Below are 24,178 nucleotides of genomic sequence, written 5' to 3'. Positions count from 1 at the left end.
TTCCTCCTGCCTTTACCTCTCTCCCCTTGAACCCCTTCCTAATCTGTAATCACCTCCTCCCTCCCTTTCAGCCCCTCATTCATTTGGGGCTCCCTACCCCAAACTGGCCTAGGATGTGGGCACTTATAGCTACAGCACTTAGGTATGTACATAGCCGTGATTTGTCTATTTCTGTTAATATCCGTCTCCCCCTCTAGACTGTAAGCTCCTCTTGGGCAGGGAGTGGGTCTTCCAATCCTGTTGTATTGTACTCCCCCAAGCAATGAGTACAGTCCTCTGCACATAGCAAGCACTTAACAAATAGCATTGTTAGATTGTGCAGCTGCCAACCCTTCTAATACCAATTATGGTACTTTTTAAATGCTTACTACGTGCCAAGGACTGTTCTAAGCGCTGGACCCTCCCTGCCCGGAAAACTCGAGAAGGTTCACATCTCCTCGGAAATAATTTTGGAAAATGGAGGAAACCCATCAACCAGGCAGGGGTTTCTGTTTATTTTAAAACTTGGCAGTGGGGACTTGTGGCGGCTGAAGCCAAGGGCACCGGGCAACCCTCTTGCCGGTGGCACCCAGGGGTGGTCCAGGTGGCCGCCCTGGCCCATTTACCCCCATGAACGGAAGGACGGCGGGAAGAACCAGACCAGCCCTGAGCCGATGGGCCCAGGAGAGTGTGGTTGTGGGGAGCTGGGGGGCCTCCCGCCTGCTTCCCTTCCAACTATCCAGTTCAGCACCATCGGCACCGTACACAGTTTGTCGGAAATTCCGTTGTGGTCCGGGTTCTTCCCCCCTCGGTTCTGAAGCCATGGGCTGCCAAGACACAGAATCTTCCTCCGCTGTGGAAAAAAGTCTCCAGTCACCCCAGTTCTTCCGCCAGGCTTTAGGCGAGATGGCTCTTGGCTGGCTAATTCACCGCTACCTGAATGGGCAACTGACATTTCGGTATCTGGGGCTGCTACTGTTTCTTAGCTACAGTGGACCGGGTGAGGCCCTCGAAAGGTTTTAATTAGAAAATGTGCCTTTCTCTCATCAGTTCACTGTCTGACTTCCTATTGAAGTCTTGGGCCCAGGGCAGCTGAAAGGCAACATGGTCATTGTGGCAAACGGGACAAAGCCCCCCTCCCACCAAGATGGGAGTCAGTTGTGGCTTTGCAAGTGTTATATGCCGGTCCTCTGATCCCGCTAATTAACGTAACAGACCACCAGGTGTTCAGATTGAAGAAGAACCGTCCTTGCCCAGAGGACCTGACGTCAGGACTTGAGGTCCTGGAAGAAGAAAGAAAAATCTTTGCTCCCTGTTGCATTTTCTCTCTCCGGTTTTTCTCTGCTTGGTTCCGTCACCCACTCCTTTATTAAAACCACTCCTGCCCACAGGAGGACCCCCGCCGCTGTCCCCCTCCCATCCTTGGGGAGACTGGGACCCCTCGTTTGTGTGCCTGGCCCCTGCCCACGGCTGTCCAGGGGCAGCCTGGGCCATTGCGTCATTAGAACAGGGGCCTCCCTCCCGCCTGGTCCTCGGTGTGCCCAGGCTGGGGCCGGCGCCGTGCCAATGTCAAGGGATGGACAGAGCTGGCCTGGCGCCATGCAGGAACTGTGTTTTCTGGTTCTGGCAAGTGGCCGGAGAGGGCTGGGGGCTGGGCTGCAGGGGGCTGGGGCATCGCGTGCCTTGTTCTGGCCCAGAACCTGCTGCCTTGGGTGCCTGTTCATTAATCCGCCCCCTCCCCCTGGGCTCTGTGCCCTCTGTGCCCTCAGAGCTTCTCCCTGAAATAGGCCACGGAGGCCTCTCCGGGCTCTGGAGGCTGCTGGTCTCCTCTGTCCTCACCTATCTAGCTTGGCGACTCTGCCTCTCCCCATCCCTCTCTTCCCTTCACCCAGGGGCACCTCTGCCCTCCACCTGGGTGGCCCCAGAACCGGCCGGTTCCAAGTCGAGCCACGTCTTCGGATGTGCCGTGGCCCCAGGGAGAGCTGGGGGCCAGACGGCGAGAGCCCGAGGGGAGCCCTCCGACTCCCTGCCCCTTCCCTTCTGTGGGCCACCCTTGGCTCCCTCACATCTGGTTCTCACCAGCCGGGCCACCGGGCTCGACTCGAGGGCGTGCTTGCTGTGTTTTCCCAGAAGGGTTCCTCCACCTCCCTGGGCCTCCTTTGCTCTGCTGTGACCTCGCTGTCCCCAGAGGGTCGAGGAGGAGTCATGGAGATGGGCGCCAAATCGAACCCCCCTTACCCTGTCGGGGGGGAGCTCTCTCACTGGCACCCCACTGAAGGACTACCTTTCGAAAGGCAGAGGCGGCCATCGTCTGAGCCTTGTGGGCTTCCAGCTCAGCCGGGTAGACCAAGAGCACATCTTTGACATTAAAAGACTTTTGGATCCGCTCCCAAACTGCTAAGTTAAAGGCTGTAACTATCAGGCAAACAGTAAAAATGAGAACGGGTGGACATTTGAGTCCGTACGTTTCCGGCTGATATGTTTGCTTCCTGCCCCACGGCGATGAGATTATATGAGGCGGAGTCCAGCATACTGGGAGTTCTCTGGGACTCAGTGTTTCATTTGGATGCTTCCTCGGCAAGGAGCTGCCCGGGTGAAACGCGGTAGTACAAAGTGAACTGGCTTGTGAGTGGGAGAACTCGGGGCCTGGTTGGAGAGTCAAATCACAAAGTGAGAGATGTTTGTCGAGTAGCTGGGGGCCGAGGACGGGAGTGGCTGGTTCTCTTTGCTTCCCAGTAGCCACCCACCCCGGGGCCTACTTGAACATTAGTATCATTTTTTCACAACTGAGAGCTCACCTCCTCCAGGAGGCCTTCCCAGACTGAGCCCCCTTTTTCCTCTCCTCCTCCCCATCCCCCCGCCCTACCTCTTTCTCCTCCCCACAGCACTTGTATATATTTGTACAGATTTATTACTCTATTTATTTTACTTGCACATATTTACTATTCTATTTATTTTGTTAATGATGTGCATATAGCTTTAATTCTATTTGTTCTGACGATTTTGACACCCGTCTACGCGTTTTGTTTTGTCATCCGTCTCCCCCTTCTAGACTGTGAGCCCAATGTTGGTTAGGGACCGTCTCTGTATGTTGTCGACTTGTACTTCCCAAGCTCTTAGTACAGTGCTCTATACACAGTAAGCACTCAATAAATACGATTGAATGAATGAATGAATTATGATCATTGTGACAGCCACTGTTCTGGTTTTAGGCACTTACTCTGGGCCAAACATTGTGCTGAGCCCTGGGACAGATGGAACAGAATGAGATGGGGCTCAGTCCCTGTCTCACTTGGAGCTCCCCCTCTCCATCCCCCCCATCTTACCTCCTTCTCTTCCCCACAGCACCTGTATATATGTATATATGTTTGTACATATTTATTACTCTATTTTACTTGTACATATCTATTCTATTTATTTTATTTTGTTAATATGTTTGGTTTTGTTCTCTGTCTCCCCCTTCTAGACTGTGAGCCCACTGTTGGGTAGGGATTGTCTCTATATGTTGCCAACTTGTACTTCCCAAGCGCTTAGTACAGTGCTCTGCACACAGTAAGTGCTCAATAAATATGATTGATTGATTGATTGGTCTGAGAAGGAGGGCTTGTGAGGGGGGCTGTTGTCCCCATTTTACAGATGAGGAGACTAATGACTTTCCCCCAGGGTGCCAGTGCTGGGTGGTGGGGGTGGAGCTGAACCCAGAGCCCCGGTCTCCCAGCTCCCTGCCCCTCACTCTGGCCACCAGCCGCATTCATTCATTCAATCATATCTATTGAGCGCTTACTGTGTGCAGAGCACTGTACTAAGCGCTTGGGAAGTACAAGTTGGCAACATATAGAGATGGTCCCTACCCAACAATGGGTTCACAGTCTAGAAGGGGGAGACAGACAGCAAGACAAAACATGTGGACAGGGGTCAAGTCATCAGAATAAATAGAAGTAAAGCTAGGTGCACATCATTAACACAATAAATAGAACAGTAAATATGTACAAGTAAAATAAATAGAGTAATAAAACTGTACAAACATATATACAGGTGCTGTGGGGAGGGGAAGGAGGTAGGGCGGGGGGGATGGGGAGGGGGAGAGGAAAGAGGGGGCTCAGTCTGGGAAGGCCTCCTGGAGGAGGTGAGCTCTCAGTAGGGCTTTGAAGGGAGGAAGAGAGCTATCTTGGCGGATGTGCGGAGGGAGGGCATTCCAGGGGAGATGGGGAGGAGGAGAGGAAAAAGGGGGTTCAGTCTGGGAAGGCCTCATTCCTGTTTGCATGGCCTCGCAAACAGTCTGCCAAGAGAGGGAATCAGAAAAAGCGCAACCCAGGGCTAGAAAGGCAGTCAGATAGTAAGGACGGGAGGGCGGAGGGCCGCGGAGGACTGTCGACCTCTTGGCTGCTGGGGTGGGGGGGTGGGATGCCCCCGGGGGGGCTTCTGCACCCTAGATAGAGGCAGGAAGGACCGAGTGTGGGGAAGGGAGAGGATCCTTTTAGTCCTGTCTTACTAACCTAAGTCCAAGTTGATTGGTGCCAAAAAAAAAAAAACAAACCCACTCTTCCCCCAGGTGGGAAGAATGAAAGGCCTGAAGTGAGGGAGGAGGCTTTGCCCCACTGCGTAATTAGCGCCAAGGCTTGCCAAGACTCAGCCCTGGCACCTGGAGCTGAGTGGGTGGTCCACAGCCCAGCGCCCAGGGTCAGGCGGTTAACGTCCTGGTGCCCCAGGCCGGGCAGTCCAGAGCCTGGCACCTGCAGTCCAGAGCCTGGCACCTGGGGCTTTGCGGTTCCCAGGTGGCGGGCAGAACTCCAAAGCCAGACCCATTCTGCCTGGTGACATGGTGCTAGAGCGAATCCCGGTCCTCTGGCATCTACCAGGAACAGCATTCGGCAAAGCAGAAACAAGTCCCTGGCCTACTCTTCTGTTTTCACGGGCCTCTGGGCTCCAGATGGCCTTTTCCCAGCCGGGCTTTGTGCTCATCATTGATCTTTGCCAATGACGATTGGTTGTGTCCATCGATCTTTGTCAGTGACGATTGGTTGTGTCCATCGATCCCTACGATTTAGAAATGGCTTCGGGGCAGATCCTTGCGTGAAGTCACAAGATAGTGTGTGAGTGCATGAACGCATGTGCACACACCTGTGTGTGTATGTGTTTGTGTGTGTTTTTGAGACCAGTTTTTGAGACCCCGAATTCAGCACTCAGAACCTGTTTTGAGATACACCCTCTTCCTGTGTATGGGAAAGCAGAATTAAGGTTCTGGGTATTTATGTGAGGGCTGAATTTGAAGAACTCAGCAGCAGCTCTAATCAGGTTAAGTACAGCTTTGTCCAGCTCAGTGAGCTGACTGAACCGTTCACTGAGAAGAACCCCCTTCCCTCCTCTCCGGGAAGCCTCTGGGCTCAGCCACGGGCTTGGGTGTGGGTGTCCACCAAGTTGCCTTCACCCGCGGTAGCAGGCCTGGGCCCGTTCTGTGGTCTTCTTCTTGAGACGGTGGGACACTTGCCATGGAAGAGCCAGGAGGAGACTCCAGCAGCACTAGACGTGCAGAAAAAACTAATAATTGATTGGTTGTCCCAGCCCCCAAGCAGTGGGCCCGGGCTGAGAATGTTGATGTGGGGCTAGTGAGGTGGCCCATGCCTTCTTAGGGTTTGAGAGTGCCTCTTCCGAAGGCTGGTTCCTCATTTGCCGGTCTGTTTTCTGGCCCTGGTTTGCTACCCCTGGGCGGCCCCTTCAGCCCAGCCAAGATTGCCCCCGGCATCGAGGGGCCCTTTTCCCTAGGAAACGGTTTTACAAAACTCCCAGCTTGGGGCTCCTACGGGAGGGTGACCGGCACAGAGAGAATCACCTCTCAAATGAGGGGACGATGCCCAGGCCCCTCCTGATTACAGGCCCCGCGTCGGGCCAAAATGATTCTGCCTCTGAGGCATCTCACCAGAGGGTCGAGTTTGGGTGGGTGACGTTGTCTGTCTGGCACCTGGGTGCCCTCAACACCCGACACTCGGCAGACTTGGCCCGCGGTGGCCCGAGCCTCTTGGCCAGAACCCAGCTCTCGTGCCCCTCTCGGCTTTTTCCTCACGTTTCTCAGGACGTCCTGTGGTGGTGGGCATGGCGGGTGTGGAGGGCATTCCAGGGAGAGTGGGCAGAGAGAAGCGTTCTGGAGGAGAATGACCCCGAAACCGTACTGCTCCCTGATTATTCCATCGAGACCATCTTATCAAGCCATGGGTTTTCACGTTCTCTCAGTGGCAGGGTCATGTCCGTTGTCCAAGGCAGCAGAGCTGGGTGGGATGTGTGGGCAGACCCCTTCCTGCTCTTGCCTCCTTGGGCTCCGTCGGGCCAATGCTTTTGGGGGTGGGGAGAGCCAACGGCCCGGAGCTTGCCCTTCTGCTGGAGCCGCTCTCTAGCCGGGGTCGGTTAAGCTGTAACAGCCCCCCTGGCCACCCTGGTTCCAGAATTTCTCAGAAATTGCCTTCTAGGAGGCTCTGAAAGCAGGAAGGCTTAAGGTCCAGCCGCCAGGGCGAGGGCAAGCGAGGCTGTGTGTCGAGAGCAAGGCACAGCATGGTGGTTGGCATGGGCATAGAGATGAATGCCAGCTGGTGGCGTGGACAGATAATAATAATAACGATGGTATTTATTAAGCACTTACTCGTGCAAAGCACCGTTCTAAGCGCTGGGGAGGTTACAAGGCGATCAGGTTGTCCCATGGGGGGCTCCCAGTCTTCATCCCCATTTTACAGATGAGGTCACCTAGGCACAGAGAAGTTAAGTGACTTGCCCGAAGTCACACAGCTGACAATTGGTGGAGCCAGGATTTGAACCCACGATCTCTGACTCCCAAGCCCGGGCTCGTTTCCACTAAGCCACACTGCTTTATCTAAGCCAAGCACCATGGTGGCCCGGGCGTCCTGCTCTCCGGCAGCCCGCTTCCCAGACGGGCCTCCTCACTGGACCGTTTCCCAACCCAGCCCTGTGTCATCAGCCGCCACATGTCTGAGCCCTAAAATAGAGGCTCGGCCTGGGTCGCTTCAGCCCCCCGGCGCCGAGGTGTGGAGGTGACAGCTGGGTGGCAGAGGGGAACCGCCGTCGGGAGAGCCAGGAGGCAGCTCTGAATGCCGCTTCCCGGGAGCGGGCGAGCCCTGTGACTCACTGGCAGGGAGCATCCCACGGGTCGGAGGGGGAGCCGGAAGCCCCAGGAGGCCCGAGAAGGTTCGGACAGATCCGTGGAGGAGCATCCGTGCTAAGTGAAGGTGGGGAGAGAAGGGGTGGAGAGGGGAGAGTCGAGGGGAAGGATGGGCCGGGCTGGTCACTGGGAGAGAGTCAGGGATGGAGAGGGGAGAGTCAGGGGGATCGATGGGCCATAACAGGCCACTGGGGGAATGTCGGGGGGGGTTGGATGATCCACCTCTAAACACAAGCGCGGGTACCCAGGACAACCTGCACCCTGTTCCTGTAAGCATCCTGGTGAGAGGCAGAGCCCCGGGCCGGCTGGACTCTTGTCCCACTGCTACTGACGGCGTTTTTGTCCATAGGTCCGGTGGGAAATTTTCGGCCGGGGACACAGAGGCTTTCTTGATGTGGGGAAGCAATTTAAAGTTGGGAAAAGCAGCGAGGGGGATTCTTTGAAAACCTGAAGCCTTTGGCTGTAATTTTCGAAGCTGACTCTGCAGGTCTCCCTCCCTCTTGGCCCATCTCCTTCTGCCCGGTTCTGCAGCAGTGTCGTGATGCTGCAAATGATGGGGCTCTCCACTCCTGCCAGGACAGCGTGGGCGAGGGTGCCTTCCGCTGCAGGACCAAGCAGGAGGAAAGGGTGGGCTGGGAGGGAGGAGGAGAGGGACTTTGTTTTATACTGGTTCTGGGAGGGCGTGCCTCTAACCCGGATCCATTGGCTCAATCCATCAATCATCCACTGGTATTTGTATTGAGCACTTAATGTTTGCAAAGCACAGTACTAAGCAGTTGGGAGAGCATACTATAAAAGAGTAGGTATAGGCAGTGTGGGCTAGTGGATAGAGCACGGGCCTGAGAATCAGAAGGATCTGTGTTCTAATGTCGGCTCTGCCACTTGTCTGCTGTGTGACCTCGGGCAGGTCACCTTACTTTTCGGTGCTTCGGTTACTTCATCTGTAAAATGGGGATTGAGACTGTGAGCCCCGTGTGAGACAGGGACTGTGTCAAACCCACTTTTCTTGTATCCACCCCAGTGCTTAGTACAGAGCCTGGCACATAGTGAGCGCTTAACAAATACCACTACCAAACAAATGACAAATACCATGTAACTCCCGCCTTATCAGGGAACCGAGTAGTTCCACTCTGGGACCGATCCTTTTCGCTCCCTCTCCCCACCCGCCTCTGTGCTACTTCTCCATTTCTTTCCCTCAGGGCGTGATGGAAGAGGACCCCCACCCAGAGCTGAGGAACCGTTCCCCCTGTAGTCTCGATCCACCCGTTGTGTTACCCACCCATTGTGTTACCGCCACAAAACAGGAGCCCCTGCTCTAAGATTTGCTGTCTTTTTTCTTATCCAGGAGGACTGGAATGAAATTGACCCAGTTAAAAAGAAAGACGCGCATGGCACCAACGGGGAAGACAAGGCACAGAGCGTGGAGACCCTCCCTCCGGGTACTGCAGCGAGCGTCGTGGGCCCTGGCCGGCCCTGACTTCTGGAGCGCTGTCAGGGGCTTTGCGGGACTTGGGGCAGGGGAGTGGTGAGGTTTGGGGGGCAGGCCGCGATCTGCCCCATGAGTTGGGAGCAGTGGGTGGCTCTGGCCAGGGGGCAGAGTTAGACTAGGTCCCATTACAGTGCCCAAGCAGTTTTGGCAGTCTTCACTGTGGCTTGGTCTCGGGGGCAAAGATCTCTTCTGGCCCCACCCTCAGTCCACACCACTCTCAGTCTGCCCCAGAATTATAGCACCGTTCCCTCTTGTCTCTGTGTTTTCCCAGGGTGCACCGGCGCAAGAACATGGACTCTATAGTTCCGTCACCCCTTCTTAAGCCCCGTGTGACATGACGATATGCAACTCAAAACTCTGTACTGAGGGAATTGCGGCTCCCTGGCTCCTAGCACAGTCCCCCCGAGCTAGAAAAACAGCTTCAAAAGCAAAATCCGGCCTGCGCCCAGATTAGTAGATTCCTCCCGATCCCGGGGGTGTTGGGGTTTTGGGGTGGGAATAGCAGTCCTGGGTGTTAATTAAGCTGCTTCCCTTGCTTGGGCCCTGGGGGGCACGAGGAGGCAAAAACCGGGCCCTGCATGTGCTGGGCTGGGATTGGGAAAGGTGCAGTGCCTAAACAGTGGCTTCTCAGCTGCTTTATTCTCAAGCATCCATCTGGCACCATCCAGTGGGTATTTGGAGCCTTGTTGTTGCGGCTGTTATGCTCACGAAGAGGGACCTGGTCTGCTGGAGGCCCTGAGTGTATTTCACATGGAGGGAGGCAGTGCGGCCCGGTGGAAAGAGCGCAGGGCTGGAGTCGAGAGACCTGGTTATTGGCCCCAGCTGGGCTCCCGGCATGTTGTGTGAGCTCAGGCAGTCTCTCCTGTGAGGGTGGAAGCTCCTTGTGGGCAGGGAACCTGCCCCCTCTGCCTTCCGTTCTTCCCAAGCACCTGGTACGGTGCACCTCATCAAGTGGGGGCTTGATGAAAAACTAAATCCTAAACATGTCTGGACTGGTGTTTCCTCCCTTGGAAAATGGGGAAAAGATCCCTGCTGGCTATCCCTCCCGCTTGGACCGGGAGCCCCGGGTGGGACAGGGACAGTGTCCCATCTGCTTCTCTTTCATCCACCACAGCGCTCGGTCCGGGTGGATGCCACTGACCGCTTGAGAGAATACCCAAGTCATAGGAGTGGTCCCTTTTACCCTCACCCTTCCCGCACTGAGCCATCTCTTGACCTTGGCTTTCTCCCCGCTGTGTCTTTTAGGGAAAGTCCGGTGGCAGGACTTCAACCAGGAAGCTTATGTTGGAGTAACGATGGTCCGATCGGGCCAGGATCCTTACGCCCGGAACAAATTCAACCAGGTGGAGAGTGACAAACTGCGCATGGACAGGGCCGTCCCAGACACGCGGCATGACCAGTGAGTCGGGGGGCCGGTGACCCAGAGGGCGGGTGTGCGAGGGCCCACGGCTCCTCCCTGCCTGACGGCGCCCCGTTGGAGGCAGAGGGCTGGCTGGCCGGCCGGCTGGGCCATGAGCCTGAGCCAGTGAGGATCTTCTTAAGGTAGCCACTGGGTAGGCCGTCTTGGAAGAGGAGGCCCCGAGGTGACCGCAAACACCCTGGTTGCTTTGGGGCTGGCCGCTCAGCACGCCCTCTCTGTCCTGTCCTGTCTCGGGGTAGGTGCCAGAGGAAGCAGTGGCGGGTAGACCTGCCGGCCACGAGTGTGGTGATCACGTTCCACAACGAGGCCCGGTCGGCGCTGCTGCGCACGGTGGCCAGGTAAGGCCGAGGGCCGGGCCCTGGGGACGGAAGGGCTCCTCGGGGCGGGCCCGGGGCCTGAGGGCGTTTGCCATCTGTCCCTGGTTTGTGCTTCCCCAGCGTCCTGAAGAAAAGCCCGCCCCACCTGGTCAAGGAGATCATCTTGGTGGACGACTACAGTAACGATCGTACGTGCCCACGTGGGGCACCGCGGGGTCTGGCCGGGGAAGGCTCTGAGCCCGCCGGCTACCGGGCCGTGCTCAATTGGGCGGGGAGGCCCGACCCCTGCCCCCCTAGGGGTTGGTGGTCCTGCGCAGCCCATCCAGTAGAGAGGGCCCCCGGGGGACTAGGAGGGAAGACCGAGGCCAGAAAGGGAGAAGCGAGCGGTTTCCGCTCTGATTGGCCCAAGCCCGCCCTCTGGGGCTCGGAGGGGGTTCCTGGGCCGGCGGGCACTCAGGTGCGTGCCCCTAATTCGGAGCATGAGCCCCCACGCTTCCCGGGTGTGCCGGGGTCTTCTCCTTGGAAACCCCACTTCCCTTTTCCTCTTGTCCCTTCCAGCGGAGGACGGAGCTCTCTTGGGGAAGATCGAGAAAGTGCGGGTTCTCCGGAACGACCGTCGGGAAGGTGGGTTTGCATCAGTCCCTTCCAGTGTCGGGTGGGAGAGGAGAGGACGGGGTGGTGCCCAGCTTGTGGCCAGGGGGGTGGTTTGGAAGTCACTCTTGAAGGAGGGCAGCCCTTGGGCTCCAATCCAGCTGCCCACCTGTCGTTCTTTGGGTAGGAGCGGGCTTCCAATCCAGGGAGGCGCGGGAAACCCGCCCGCAGACTCGGCTGCCCTTCTGACCTCCCCGGGCCTGCGTTTCTCCTTTCCTCCCCGAGACATCTCTGCCCAGGGAGTTTTGGGGCTAGATTTTGGAAGGAAAGTCAGATGATGAAGCGGTCAGGGTGGCACCAGGTGGAGGAAGGAAATGACCTGAGCAGAGGCCAGCGGCATCCCTGCTCCCTCTCATCCTGGGCACCTTTTCTGGCCGCCACCAGCGTCTTGCTACTGATTTCCTTTGGCGCCAGATGAGGTCTCTGCCACCCTCTCCTGGCAGCTGCCCCCCCACCGGGCGGGCAGCCGGCAGGGCGGCCTCGGTTCCCCGCGCCGTCCGGGAATCTCATCCTTCGATGTCGGATTCCCGCCCTGTTTGGAGAGTGCTTCTCTTTCAGCAGCAGCCTGTACTGAGAGCCTCCCGGGGACAGGGTGCCATCCTGGGCAGACCGCTGTGCATTAAACACTTAGGACCATGCAATAAAAATGGAAGACGCACGCCCTGCCCTCAAGGAGCTTTCAGGCAGACGGAGTTGGTGGGAACAAAGTGTAGAGTCTCTTTCTCTCTCTCTTCCCGCCGGCTTCACAGCCATTATATCACTGCGAATGAACGTGTGTTTTGGCACTTTACCACGCGGGATGATTGTGTTAAGGCAGCCGGTTTCTCAGCTGGGCTTTACAGCTGCTTTCCTCCTAAGGCCCACTTCCTCTTGCACTTCTGGTCGCTCCGGTCGGCAGCTCTGTCCCAAGACCCGCTGACCGTGGTGGCCCAGCATTAGGGCCCCCGGCAGGTCTCTTGGCCCTCCCAGGCTGACAGATTTGACGCGGGGTAGGGTTGACAGGGCACCGGAGGAAGGGTCTCCTGTGCGGGTGTGGGTGCCAGCCCGCCCCGCTTCTCTCATTCCTCTCGGCTGCTCTCCTCCACAGGTTTGATGCGTTCTCGGGTGAGGGGGGCAGATGCGGCTCAGGCCAGAGTCCTCACGTTCTTGGACAGTCACTGCGAATGCAACGAGCACTGGCTGGAGCCCCTCCTGGAGAGAGTAGCAGAGGTCAGTCTGGAGGCCGCGCGGCCGGTCGGGAGGGCGAGGGGGAACTAACTGTGAGCCCACCTGGCCGGGGATTTGCCCCAGCTTCTGGCTCGGCGCAGTCACTGCCAACTTGTACTTCCCAAGTGCTTAGTACAGTGCCCTGTACACAGTAAGCGCTCAATAAATACGATTGATTGATTGATTTAGTCAGTTGTGGGGTGGTCACTAATCCCTTCTTTCCTCTGGACTCAGCGGCGCAGGGGTCGGTCCATCCCGGATGGTGTGGTCAGACGGGTCAGGCCCAGTCGCTGGCCCACACTGCTACGATGGCTTAGGGTTGAGGCGGCTGGGAAAGCAGGAGTCTGTCCCTTTTTACAAACGAGGGCCCAGAGAGGTTGTGGCTAGCCCGAGTTGGGACCCGAACTCGGGGCTAGTGCCGCTCCAACCACCGCCTCTCTCCACCGGACCCCGCTGCTTTCCCATGGCACGGTGTTTGGTGAGCTGCCCCTCTGGGGGATTCTCCGGGAGTCAGATGGAGCGTGTGTGGGAAGAGGCGGTTATGTAGGATCGCCCCCTCTTTGTTCCACCCACATCAGCCAGTCCTTGTGTCTGGTGACTTGGCTTCAGCTTCCCCAATGGAATATTTTTTTTTTCCAGGACAGGACCCGTGTGGTGTCTCCTATCATTGACGTGATTAACATGGACAACTTCCAATATGTGGGAGCATCCGCTGACCTGAAAGGAGGTAGGTCCCCGGCCCTCACTGCCTCCCCTCTCTCCTTCTCGTCTTCCTCCCGGCCCCTCACTGCTGTTTTTCCCTCATTCCTTGTGTCCTGTTCCCACTGCCGTCAGTCAATACTCGCCAGTGGCAGAGGCCCCCCCCGGGGGGTGGGCGGGCGAGCAGGCAAGTGCCAGGGCACTGTCGAAGCTGTGGGTCAACGCGGTCCCGTCGGACCTGGGCGGCTCGGGCCACGGTGTTCTCCGAGGACCATTCTGTTGGACATACGAGGCCACGTGGGTGACTCCTGAAGTCCTGTGCCATGCCTCTCCTTCCCCAACTGCCCCATAGTGACGCAGCATGGACGCTTATCCGCAGATCCGTCCCCCTTGATAATGTTGAGATCGTCTCTGAGTGGAAGTGAGAGCTGTTCCTTGGGCTTCTGGGGTGGCAGGTGCTCATTCCCAAAGCCTCAGCCGAAGCCACTCCTTTCCTGGCTTCCTGCAGTGGCTGCTTCCAGCTGAAGTGGAAGTGCCTGGATGCCTTGGCAACCGACTTGCTCGCCTCCATTCTGCAGTTTCCATTTCCATCCCAACCCCCTCCACCCTCCTAAAGCCCCACCCGGGCCTCCGGCGAAGGGGGCGGCAGCAGGCTGCTGCAGACCATCAAATGATCTGACGTGGGTTTGTCGTCATCTGTTTCCTGTGTGTTGCAGGTTTTGATTGGAATTTGGTCTTCAAATGGGATTACATGACCCCGGAGCAGCGCCGCGCCCGGCAGGGCAATCCGGTGGCCCCCATAAAGTACGGTCTCGGGCCCCCACTGTCGAGGGGGCTGGGGGAGGTGCGGGAACCGTCGGGGAGGGACTGTGTCTGGGCCCCGATCCCGGCCTCGTAGGCTGTGGTGCTCTTGGATCGGTTTCCCGTTCTGGGGGGTGTTGGGCTTGTCCGCTTCCTGATGGAGTTGGGTCCGGGCCACACCCACTTCTGGGAGCCTTGTGGACCCCCAGCTGGGAGTCTTAGCAGAGACCCTCTCCCCTCCCCAGAATCCTGGCTCGAGAGGGCAGGGGTCCCTAAGCGACTCAGGCTGGGTAGCTCCGGGCGGAGACTTGAATGCGTCATGAGCTGATGCCCTGAGCCTTTCCCAGACAGGGCATTGGGATCGACAGGACCCGTGGGACCTCTCGGCCAGAGGGGAGAGCGGGCGGGTTATCCCTCCCCTGCCCCGTCTCTTCCTTCTTCTCTCCTTCCCCAACCCCGGTCCTTCTTCCTTCTCCCCCTCCACCTGTTCTGCCATTTCCCTCCCTGCTTCTCTGCTACTCAGAGCAGCTCAGTCTGCGGTGGCCCAGGCCCACTTGTCCAGTGGAGGGGGAGGAGCCAGGGGGAAGGGCGGAATGGGCCCACCTAGGGCTTGGGCGCTGACACCCTGGGAATCATCGCGGGGCACCGATGACGCCCAGAAATGGTCCTCAGTCATCCCGACCCGGGACCGGGGCCGAGAGCCTTCTCTGAAAAACGGGCCACAGCCCGGTCTGTCTCAATGTCTCCAGAAAGCGATTGGGTTCTGACGGCACTGGCCCGCCCCCATCCTCACCCCATCCCGTCTTCCTCCCCTTTAGGACCCCAATGATCGCCGGCGGGCTGTTTGTGATGGACAAGACGTACTTTGAGGAACTGGGGAAATACGACATGATGATGGACGTGTGGGGTGGAGAAAACCTAGGTAGGGGCCTTCCGCGCAGCCCACCTCACCTGAAAGCGCGCTCGACCCCCGGGAGCCTGAAGTGGCCGGAACGAAGCCCGGCTGGGCTGGGCCGGGTGTGGGAAGGGAAGTTGTCCTTAGGCGGCAGTCCACACCCGGCAGCAGCTCTCAGTCCTGAGCCCCCAGAGGCGCTCGCCACAGGGTGGGGAGAATCTCTAGAAGAGTCCCCCCGGGGACTCCTCATCTTCCACTGGGCTCGGCCAGGGCCGGCGACAGCCGGGGCAATTCAGCCTCGATGCGTCCCCTGCAGACCCGCCCATGGCTGGCCACCGGATGAGCCTGAGGGTTCTCCGTAACCAACCCGGGCACCCGGCTCTGGCCGGGAGCGGCCTCCGGCTACATCGGGGTAGCACCATCTCTCCCCTCCGGCGCCGGGTCTGAGCCACCCCATCTCCGTTCCAAAACTGTGCTTGGATGGGGAGACCGTGTCACACACCCGGACCGGGCCACGCTCTGCCACTCACTCCATCACACCCGATGCCCACCCACCTGCCCATTCTCGGCCGGGGATGTCAGGGGGTGAAACGTGAGGCCATTTTTGGGGCGCGTTTAACTGCGCCGTGATCGACCGCTCGGTAGGTGGCCGATAGTAGGTTGGTGGGGCCTGCGTTTTGGTGGGGAGCTTACATGGCTCTGGGTTCGAGGTGATGATGGAAGAGAGGTCCTGTCCGGCCTGGGGAAGAGCAAAGCCCAGTCTCTGGGTGTGGTCCTACCCCAGCCGTCCCCCCGTGTGGCTTGTTGACCTGGACAGAGGGTCCGGTTGGACACTGCTTGGTGTTTGGCCCCAGAGCAGCAGCACAGCCAGACGGCTTTCAGATCCGTCCCACCCCGACCATCTCCTCTGCCTCCTCCTTCCCTTCCTTCACTCCCTCCTCGCCCCTCTGACTGGTGAGCCCAGGGCCGCTCTGGCAGGAAGAAATGAGAGCCTGGAGTAGAGGGCCCAGCGGTGTGCCCCCGTGATGCCGATGGGACGCCCTGGCCCGGCCTGGCCAGCGAGGGCTGATGCGCTGAGCCCCTTCCATCTCCCGTTGCAGAGATCTCCTTTCGGGTGTGGCAGTGCGGTGGGAGTCTCGAGATCGTCCCCTGCAGCCGTGTGGGCCACGTCTTCCGCAAGCAGCACCCTTACACCTTCCCCGGGGGCAGTGGCACCGTGTTTGCCAGGTAGGTCAGTCCCCGCGCTGAGCACCCCCCCCACGGGGGGACCACCTCCCCCCATTCTGGGGCATCTGAGAGGATCGGTAGAGTGTTGCCAAAGGGTCTGCATTTTAATCTTCAGTTTCATTCCCGGTTTCGCTAGTCTGGTGTCCCCGGGGGCGGGAGGGCTTCCGTCATCAGCGTGGTAGAGTTGGAGTTCCCGGGGCCTGCTCCGATAGGGAGGCCATGCCATCAGTTCCGTCAGGAAACTTGGGAGCAGGGTGGTGGGAAGGGGCTTTCGGTGGCCTCTGTCCGCTGCCCACCCTGACCCGAGTGGCCCCATGCTCCCAGCCCCTGACGCACCTCCAGACATCTTTGGGGGACCATTTGACTGTCCAGCCCAGCCACCAGGCTAGGGAGGACTAAGCAACAAGCCCTTCAGAAATACTCGATCGAAGCTTCCCTTTCCATACTGCCAGTCACTTTGGCATCCACGGAGGCGAGTTAGTCTGCCAACTAATTGGTCATGTTTCCCCTAGTACCTGTGGTGTAAAGAGCACTCTGCTGGGCACCTAGTTATGGTGTGCAGAGAGCCTGAATGTGATGTAGGTTGGGGGTCTTACCGTATGGTGAGGGTGGGACAGCGGGGTCTGGGAGAAGCAGTTGCTGGAACTGGGCGGAGAGCCTGGCTCAGGGGACAGGGCGGTCACTTTGGATTGTTCCAGAAACACGCGCAGAGCCGCGGAGGTGTGGATGGACGAGTACAAAAATTTCTACTACGCGGCCGTGCCATCTGCCAGGAACGTCCCCTACGGCAAGTGAGTGAATCCGGCCCCCGCCCCACCTTCCGGCTCCCACTCATCCAACCTCTGCAGCCAGACCTACCGAAACGACCCCCGGGGCCCGGGAACTGTGCAGGAGGGAGGCAGGCTGGGAACTCGCTGCTCCATAGGGCCGGATGGGCACGGTCGGGCACCCTGCAGGACACCCCCTCTGAGATTGGGGTGACTCCCGGGGCCCTTTGGAGGGTGGGTACTGGTCCCCGGCCACCCCCCTGCCCCATCCGCGGTGCGCACCCCCGCCGGGGGGCCGGGTGATGATGGCTTCCCTCTCCCCACGTTCTCCCACTCCGATCTCTCCCGCCACCCCAGCATTCAGAGCCGCCTGGAGCTGAGGAAGAGACTTAGCTGCAAACCCTTCAAATGGTACCTGGAAAATGTCTACCCCGAACTGAGGTGCGGCCCTGGGCCCCGGGCCGGTGCGGGGGGTGGGAGGGCCCCGGTGCCAGCCCAGGTGGGTCTGAGTGCGGGATCCCCATTGGACCGGTACGGAAGAGGAGGCCCAGAGGGGCTCCATCGCTTGTCGGGAGTCACCCGGCAGGCCGAGGTCAGAGGTGGGACCAGAAGTCAGGTCTCCCGACTCACAGCCCCATGTGCGTGCTCTTCCCAGGCCCAGCTGCTGCCACCCCACCCGTGTGTGGCAGGAGCAGGGGGTGGGCCGGGCCAGGCCGAGGCCCCGGGAGGGCGGGGAGTTGGGGAACGGAGGGGACAGAGTTCAGCCGGGGATCCCCGGAATCGGCTTCCAGGGTCCCAGACCACCAGGACATCGCGTTCGGGGCCTTGCAGCAGGGCACCAACTGCCTGGACACACTAGGCCACTTTGCTGACGGCGTGGTGGGTGTGTACGAGTGCCACAACGCGGGCGGAAACCAGGTACGGCCGGCGGCCGGGCACTGGGCCGAGGAGGGCGGGACAGCCCTCTCCGCTTGGCTGGGTCCGTTGCGGGGTGAGGGTGGAAAGTGGGACAAGAGGGTGGGCAATGGGGACTTCTCTGCCCCAAGCATTTCTGGGAGGCCCCTAGGGTCCCCGTCCGGGAAGGACAGGCAGCGGTCAGTGCTCTGCCCGGGGCGGGCGCCCGGGTGGAGCCGGCGTGGGTTGGAGCAGGGGAGCGAAGGCCCTGGAGGGAAGGCCGGGTCCGCCCACGTGCTTTCTCCGCCCGGCCTCTGATGTGGCTCGTCTTCCAGGAGTGGGCCTTGACGAAGGACCGGTCAGTCAAGCACATGGACCTGTGCCTCACCGTGGTGGAGCGAACGCCCGGCGCTCTCGTGAAGCTGCAGGGCTGCAGGGAGAACGACAGCCGGCAGGCAAGGCCCGGGCAGGGGGTGGCCCAGGGGTGAGGGGTGCGGGACAGGCTGGGGGCAGGCACGGCACCGGTGGGAGGCTCCCCCATTGAGTCACTCCAGCCGGGGAGGCCGAGGGGCAGGGGCAGGACAAAGGAGGAGTACATTTTGCCCTGAATGAAATCCGGGTTAAAGGAGAGATCACTCTTGGAGACGTGTGATGTGTCCCCGGGGTGAGCCCCCGGCTGGCCGGCCTGGTTGGTGTTTCAAACGCCAGGTTGCCCCCGGCCGATACAGCAGAGAGAGGGAAGAGAGGCGGGGGCGCAGAAAGGAAGGGAGATTCTTTCCAATAACACGTCTGACAACTCTAAGACGACCCCTAACCGTGGTGCTCCGAGCAAAAGGGTTATCCTGGGATATGCTGGGAGCCGGGAGAGTCCAAATAATAGTAATAATCATAAAACCGTGGTATTTGCTTACTGTGCACTGGGATGGATACAGTCCCCAGGGATCAATTTCCAATTGATGAAACTGACTGAGGCCCAGAGAGGTGAACTGACTTGCCCAAGGTGACATAGCGGGCCAGGAGTGGGTCTGGAACCTGGGTCTCCTGACTGCCGGCCCCGGGCTCCTTCCGTGGGGCCGGGCCGCCTCCCCCGAGGAACAAGGTGACCACAGGAGTCGGTACCCCCCAGCCTGGTTCTGGGGGTGGGCTGTGGGCCCCTCTACCCTTTGCGGGGTTTGGCCTCATCTGGGGCCACCCGCCTAGGCAGGGGCGGCCCCTTATCTGGGTCGTGGTATCACCGGAGTGATTCCCGGTGGCCGAGTTCTGTGTTTTGGGCCCCACGGCGCTAACGACGAGGGATGGCGGCCCACCCGGGTCGGGGATCGGGGCTGAACAACCTGGGTGAAGCGGGCAGCTTCCGGCTCAGCCCTCCGGGCCAAGGAGCCCAGATTGGGCCGCGGGGCTTGGCGGGCAGAGCCCAGGCTGAGAGTCGGGAGGTCCCGCTTGGCGGCCTTGGGGCTAGTCACTGATCCTCTCTGGGCCTTGGAGTCCTCGGTGTCGCACGGCGGATGGGGCAGTTCCCTGACGCCCTCCCAGCTCCCAGGGTGGCCGAGGGAAGCTACCGAGGCCCCGTGCGTTTTCCGGGCCCGACCTCGGAGGCTGCCCAGCCGCTGGCATGCGGGCTGTGTGTGACCAAAACCCTCTCTGTGTCGTCCATGTGTCCGTCCCCTGTCCCTCTCTGTGTGTCCGTGTTCGTGCAGAAATGGGAGCAGATTGAGGGCAACTCGAAGCTGCGCTACGTGGGCAGTAACCTGTGCCTGGACAGCCGCAACGCGCGGAGCGGGGGCCTGGGTGTCGAGGTGTGTGGCCCAGCCCTGTCCCAGCAGTGGAAATTCACGCTCAACCTGCAGCCCTAGGCCTCGGCCCCAGCCCCTCCCGCCCCCCCGGATGGACGCCCTCCGTCTGCTCCCGACTTCCGGACGGCGCCCGGCGGCCCGGGAACGCTGCCGCTGCCTCCGTCTCCCGGCCGCTGGCTCCGTGCCGGGGACTCCTCCCGACCTGCCGAGACCCACCTTCGGCAGGTGGAGTCGGGAGGCAGTGGGGTGGGAGGGGGCAGCGACGGCGCCGGAGGCTGCCCAGAGTCTCCCCTTCCCCACCTTGGACTCACCGGTGACGGTTTCTACGAACAGAAGGGCCACGCTAAACCGCGCAACGGGGACCGTGTACGGCCGCTCAGACGCCAAGCCTCCTCGGGCCTCCCGGGGCCCGTGGACAGAGCACGACCACTGCCCGGGCTGCTACGGGACGGAGGGGCAGGGACGGTGCTGGGGGCCGGACCCCCTCCAGGGTACCGTCCGCTCTGCCGAGGTCCGGCCCCTTCCCGCCCATCCCAGCGGGGAGCACTGCGCGCGGGGCCGGACCCTAAGCCCGCTCCCGCTGCCAAGCCCCGGATCGATCCCCCAGTCCAGCGGCGGGGCTCTCTACCTTTCTGTTTCCTTCTGCGTCCCAGTGCCCACTCCCCGGACACTGCCGGCCTCCGCTGGGGACAGAGGAAGGAGGTGGGGTGGGGCAGGGCCGGACCCCGGCCGGGGGAAGCCTTCCACTTCCGTGGACCAAGTCACAGGATCAGCCCGGCCTGGACCAGAGCGAGGGCACCGGGGCCCCTGACTCGGCCCCACCCCCAATCTTGTGTGGCTTCTTCCATGGGTTGGTTGGTTTTTCCTAAAGAAACTCAAGGACGGAGAATCAGACCAGCAAATGATGTTTCCCGGGACGGGATGGGGAATGGAGGGGGTCTCTGTTTGGAAAGTGAGAGTGGCCTAGTTGGGCGCGTGCGTGCGTGCGTGCGTGCGTGCGTGCGTGTGTGTGTGTGTGTGTGCATGCACACGTGTACCTGAGTGCCTCGGTGCATCTGCACGTGTGCTGTCTGCTTGTGTCCGCATGTACGTACCTGTGTATATGTGTGCCTGAGTGTGTGTGCCCACACGCGGGCGTCTGCATGGTCTGTGTGCACATGAATCCCCGGAGCTTTTGGAAAAGCAGGGGCTGTGAGCTAAGGCACGTCTTGGGCCAAACGTACAGATCGGGAGTGAGAAGCAGTTGCGCTCCTCAATGCCTGGGCAGGGGCCACTCTCCCTCCCCGGCACCCGGAGCCCCAGATGCCCCCTGCCCTTTCTGCCTTTCCGCCCGTGCCCACCCCTGCCTGCTGTTTCCATAGTGGGACTTCCATCTTCCCTCCCCACCCAGGGTCCCACCCATTTGCGCACCCCCACACCTCCGTACACATTTGCTTTCAGTCCATGCCCCCCAACTCCCCCTTGCTGGAGGTCAAGAACTACTGGAAGATGAAACTGGCTGATTGAGGGGTGGTGTGGTGTGATTGCGTGTGGGCCGTCTTCCTGGGGCATGTGTGGCGTGTGTTTGTGTGCGCATGTGCGTGTGTATGTGTGGTGTTCCTGGGCTACTGGAAGGGCTGACTTTACTCCCGGCAGGGGAGGGGACGGTGGCATTCCACCTCGGTGTAGCTGGCTGTAGATTGGATGGTTAGAGCCCAAATTAGCAGCTCCTCTGGGCACTGGGGCCTGCTGTTTTGGCCTCTGTGAGCAGCGGGTAGGAGGAGGTGATTTTCCAGCCCCCGTCCTCTCCCCTGGGGGCAACTTTTGGTTTGTCTTCCTGCCTTGGATCACTGCTCGGGAGAGCCCAGTGTCCCTCAGCTGGCACCAATCTCAGCAAGCCAGGGGCCGGGCGGGAGGGGGAGACCCGGACTCAGCGGTGCTTACGGGCCTCGCTGTGCCAAAGTTTCTCCAGGGGCCACCCACCTGCCCCGCCTGGGATCCGGATCCTCTCTCCCCAGGGCGGCGGAGTACTTGGCAGGGGGCATCCGCTCGCTCGCCCGCCATCCGAGTGCCCCGGTTCCCGTTTCCCGGCGGGTTTTTAAAGAACTGGGTCCGGAGCCTGTGCTCGCCCCTTTTGTAGACGGAAACCTACCGCGCTGTTTAACTTAAATAAAGAACGATCCTTTCTAGTTGCTCTCCCGGGCCCTTCACGGGCTCGGACTGGACCGGGTTCAAGGAAGGAGCCGGCGGGCAGAGGAGGGATCTAGGGCTGGCGTGGAGGAAGGATGAGGGACCGAGTCCACCCAAGGGTGCGGGGGCACGGTCCCAGGTGCCTGGAGCTGGCAGCTTGGGACACTTCTGCCCACAGCTCCACACTAATGCACGACTGGAGGCTCAGAGCTGAGGGGAGGTTGGGATTTTGATCAGGCTTTGTTTTCTGACTGGGGTCTGCCCCCGCTCCCCACCCCGCAGCCCCTCTGGCCCTTAGCGGAGTCTGGTCTCTGCAGAGCTGGCCGCCCGCTAGAGTGAAGAATGGGGAGCAGGGAGGTCAGGGAGGAGGCCGGGCTGGATGTTGAGGCCGGATACGACAAGCGCTACATTGGTGTAGGGACCATTGGGTGGAGTGGGAAACATCCAGGAGGAAAAACCGGCAGGATTAATCGACAGGCACGATGGAGAGTGGAATAATGGCGAGAAGGCACGTTTCTGGGGTGTGTACTTGGGAGAGTCAGGGGAGGGAGAGATGGAGGAGCCCAGCTTGGGCCGCGTTGATTATAGATGGAGATTGGGGTTCTCAGAGAGAGCAGCGGCTTGGCAAGAGTTGACGTGATGTGGGGAGTAGGGAGCAAGTGGTGGATAGTAGTAATAATTACGGCATTTGTTAAGCACTTACTGTGTGCCAGGGAAGGAAGTGACTTGCCTAAGGTCACACAGCAGACGTGGTGGAGCGGGGATTAAAACCCTTGACCTTCCGACCCCCAGGCCCGTGCTGCCGCATCCACTACGCCGTGCTGCTTCTCCGAGGGGTTGTCAGCTGCCGCACCTGGGGTGGGAACGCGGGCACCCGAGGAGATGGATTCCTGGCCGTGGCCCGGTGCCAGACGGCGCACAGGAGGTTCGGTGCCCCGGACCTCGGCCAGCGGGCCGAGGTTTCAGCAGTCGTCTCCGCTGCCATCGCCAAGACCGGACGTCTGCGCTTTTGGAATCCGGGCTCCGACCGCGGGCTTTCCAAGCCGAGTTTAAGCAGAGGGAAGACGCGGATGAGGGCGGCGGTGGCATCTCTCGAGCAGGTATTTGGTTGAGGTTGTACTGGGCGCCTCCAGACTGGAACTGGGAGTCGGGCGGTGAGTGCCGTAGCCTGGTGTAGGGATCACTGGCCTGGTGGCCTACCAGGAAGCGCTGTTGATGCCACAGGACGAGGAGACATATGAACTGAAGAGTTGTTGCCGCCAGCTCCTGAGTGAGAGACACCGATTGGGTTAGTTGGCCTATTGGTGGTAGCAAAATGGCCCAGATAATAATAATGATGGTATTTGTTAAGCGCTTCCTACGTGCAAAGCACTGTTCTAAGCGCTGGGGAGGTTACAAGGTGATCAGATTGTCCCATGGGGGGCTTATGGTTTTAATCCCCATTTTACAGTTGAGGTAACTGAGGCCCAGAGAAGTGCCCAAAGTCACACAGCTGACAGTTGGCAGAGCTGGGATTTGAACCCATGACCTGTGACTCCACAGCCTGTGCTCTTTTCACTGGGCCACGCTGCTTCGGTCACCCAGATCCAGGGTGACTGAGTCCCGGGTGGGTTCTGTTTCATTCTAACACTTTGTCTCGCGCATGCACACACACAAGATGATTCACCATTCGATCGGTGGTATTTACCGAGCACTTACTGTGTGCGGAGCTCTGATTAAGCAGTTGGGAGGGTACAATACACAGAGTTGGTAGACCCATTCCCTGCCTGCACGGAGCTTACGGCCCAGAAAGGAATAATAATAATGATAGCATTTATTAAGCACTTACTATGTGCCAAGCAGTGTTCTAGGCGCTGGGGAGGTTACAAGGTGATCAGGTTGTCCCACGGGGGGCTCACAGTCTTCATCCCCATTTTACAGATGAGGTTAACTGAAGCCCAGAGAAGTGAAGTGACTTGCCCAAGGTCACACAGCTGACAATTGGCAGAGCTGGGATTCGAACCCACGACCTCTGACTCCAAAGCCCGTGCTCTTTCCACTGAGCCATGCTGCTTCTCATGTAGTAAGCACTGTTCTAAGCGCTGGGGAGGTTACAAGGTGAACAGGTTGTTCCATGGGGGGCTCACAGTGTTAATCCCCATTTTCCAGATGAGGCCACTGAGGCCCAGAGAATAATAATAATAATAACGATGATGCTTATTAAGCGCTTACTACGTGCCAAGCACTGTTCTAAGTGCTGGGGAGGTTACAAGGAAGACAGAATGGAAGACAGAATTTAAAATCGAGTACCCACACGTCCACAAACGCTGTGGGACTGAATTCACTCACATGCACTTCTGTGTTTATTACAGCAAGTTTAGGCTGCAAATAGTCCACAATGGAGCGTGAAAGGAGAGTCGGGATGTTGGACGGTCAGTGCTGGGTCACCGGGGAAGTGTCAATAATAATAATAATAATAATGATGGTATTTGTTAAGCGCTTACTACGTGCAAAGCACTGTTCTAAGCGCTGTCAAGGATGGAGAGGGAGAGTCAGGGGGGGTTGGACGATCCACCTCTAACCGTGAGGTTATGTATCCAGAAGGGCAGCCAGTACCAGGTTCCTCCAAGTTTCCTGGTGCCCCCGTCGAAGAGAGGGATGGGTGGCACGGACGGAGGAGCATTCTCGCTGATGAAGGCCACCGTTCCTATGCCACCCCCGCACCCA

General features: G+C 59.4%; 1 protein-coding gene across 1 annotated transcript in view; it reads left to right on the top strand.

The window, feature by feature from the left end:
- The window catches only part of GALNT2 (polypeptide N-acetylgalactosaminyltransferase 2), a 30,928-nt gene extending 11,506 nt beyond the window's left edge, over nucleotides 1–19,422 (top strand). Inside the window, exons 2-16 of the mRNA XM_038761262.1 lie at nucleotides 8,490–8,583; nucleotides 9,879–10,032; nucleotides 10,293–10,391; nucleotides 10,491–10,558; nucleotides 10,929–10,994; nucleotides 12,109–12,230; nucleotides 12,867–12,954; nucleotides 13,643–13,730; nucleotides 14,546–14,649; nucleotides 15,723–15,849; nucleotides 16,548–16,640; nucleotides 16,974–17,057; nucleotides 17,408–17,534; nucleotides 17,846–17,965; nucleotides 19,208–19,422. Of these exons, the coding sequence (XP_038617190.1) occupies nucleotides 8,490–8,583; nucleotides 9,879–10,032; nucleotides 10,293–10,391; nucleotides 10,491–10,558; nucleotides 10,929–10,994; nucleotides 12,109–12,230; nucleotides 12,867–12,954; nucleotides 13,643–13,730; nucleotides 14,546–14,649; nucleotides 15,723–15,849; nucleotides 16,548–16,640; nucleotides 16,974–17,057; nucleotides 17,408–17,534; nucleotides 17,846–17,965; nucleotides 19,208–19,363 (1,590 nt within the window). The 3' untranslated portion in view covers nucleotides 19,364–19,422. The remainder of the gene's footprint in view (nucleotides 1–8,489; nucleotides 8,584–9,878; nucleotides 10,033–10,292; nucleotides 10,392–10,490; nucleotides 10,559–10,928; nucleotides 10,995–12,108; nucleotides 12,231–12,866; nucleotides 12,955–13,642; nucleotides 13,731–14,545; nucleotides 14,650–15,722; nucleotides 15,850–16,547; nucleotides 16,641–16,973; nucleotides 17,058–17,407; nucleotides 17,535–17,845; nucleotides 17,966–19,207) is intronic.
- The last annotated feature ends 4,756 nt before the right edge of the window (nucleotides 19,423–24,178 follow it).

This window comes from Tachyglossus aculeatus, chromosome 19, assembly GCF_015852505.1.
Source record: "Tachyglossus aculeatus isolate mTacAcu1 chromosome 19, mTacAcu1.pri, whole genome shotgun sequence".
NCBI lineage: Eukaryota > Metazoa > Chordata > Mammalia > Monotremata > Tachyglossidae > Tachyglossus > Tachyglossus aculeatus.
The sequence above is the reverse complement of the archived record's forward strand: the minus strand, read 5'-3'. Positions and strand labels throughout refer to the sequence as shown.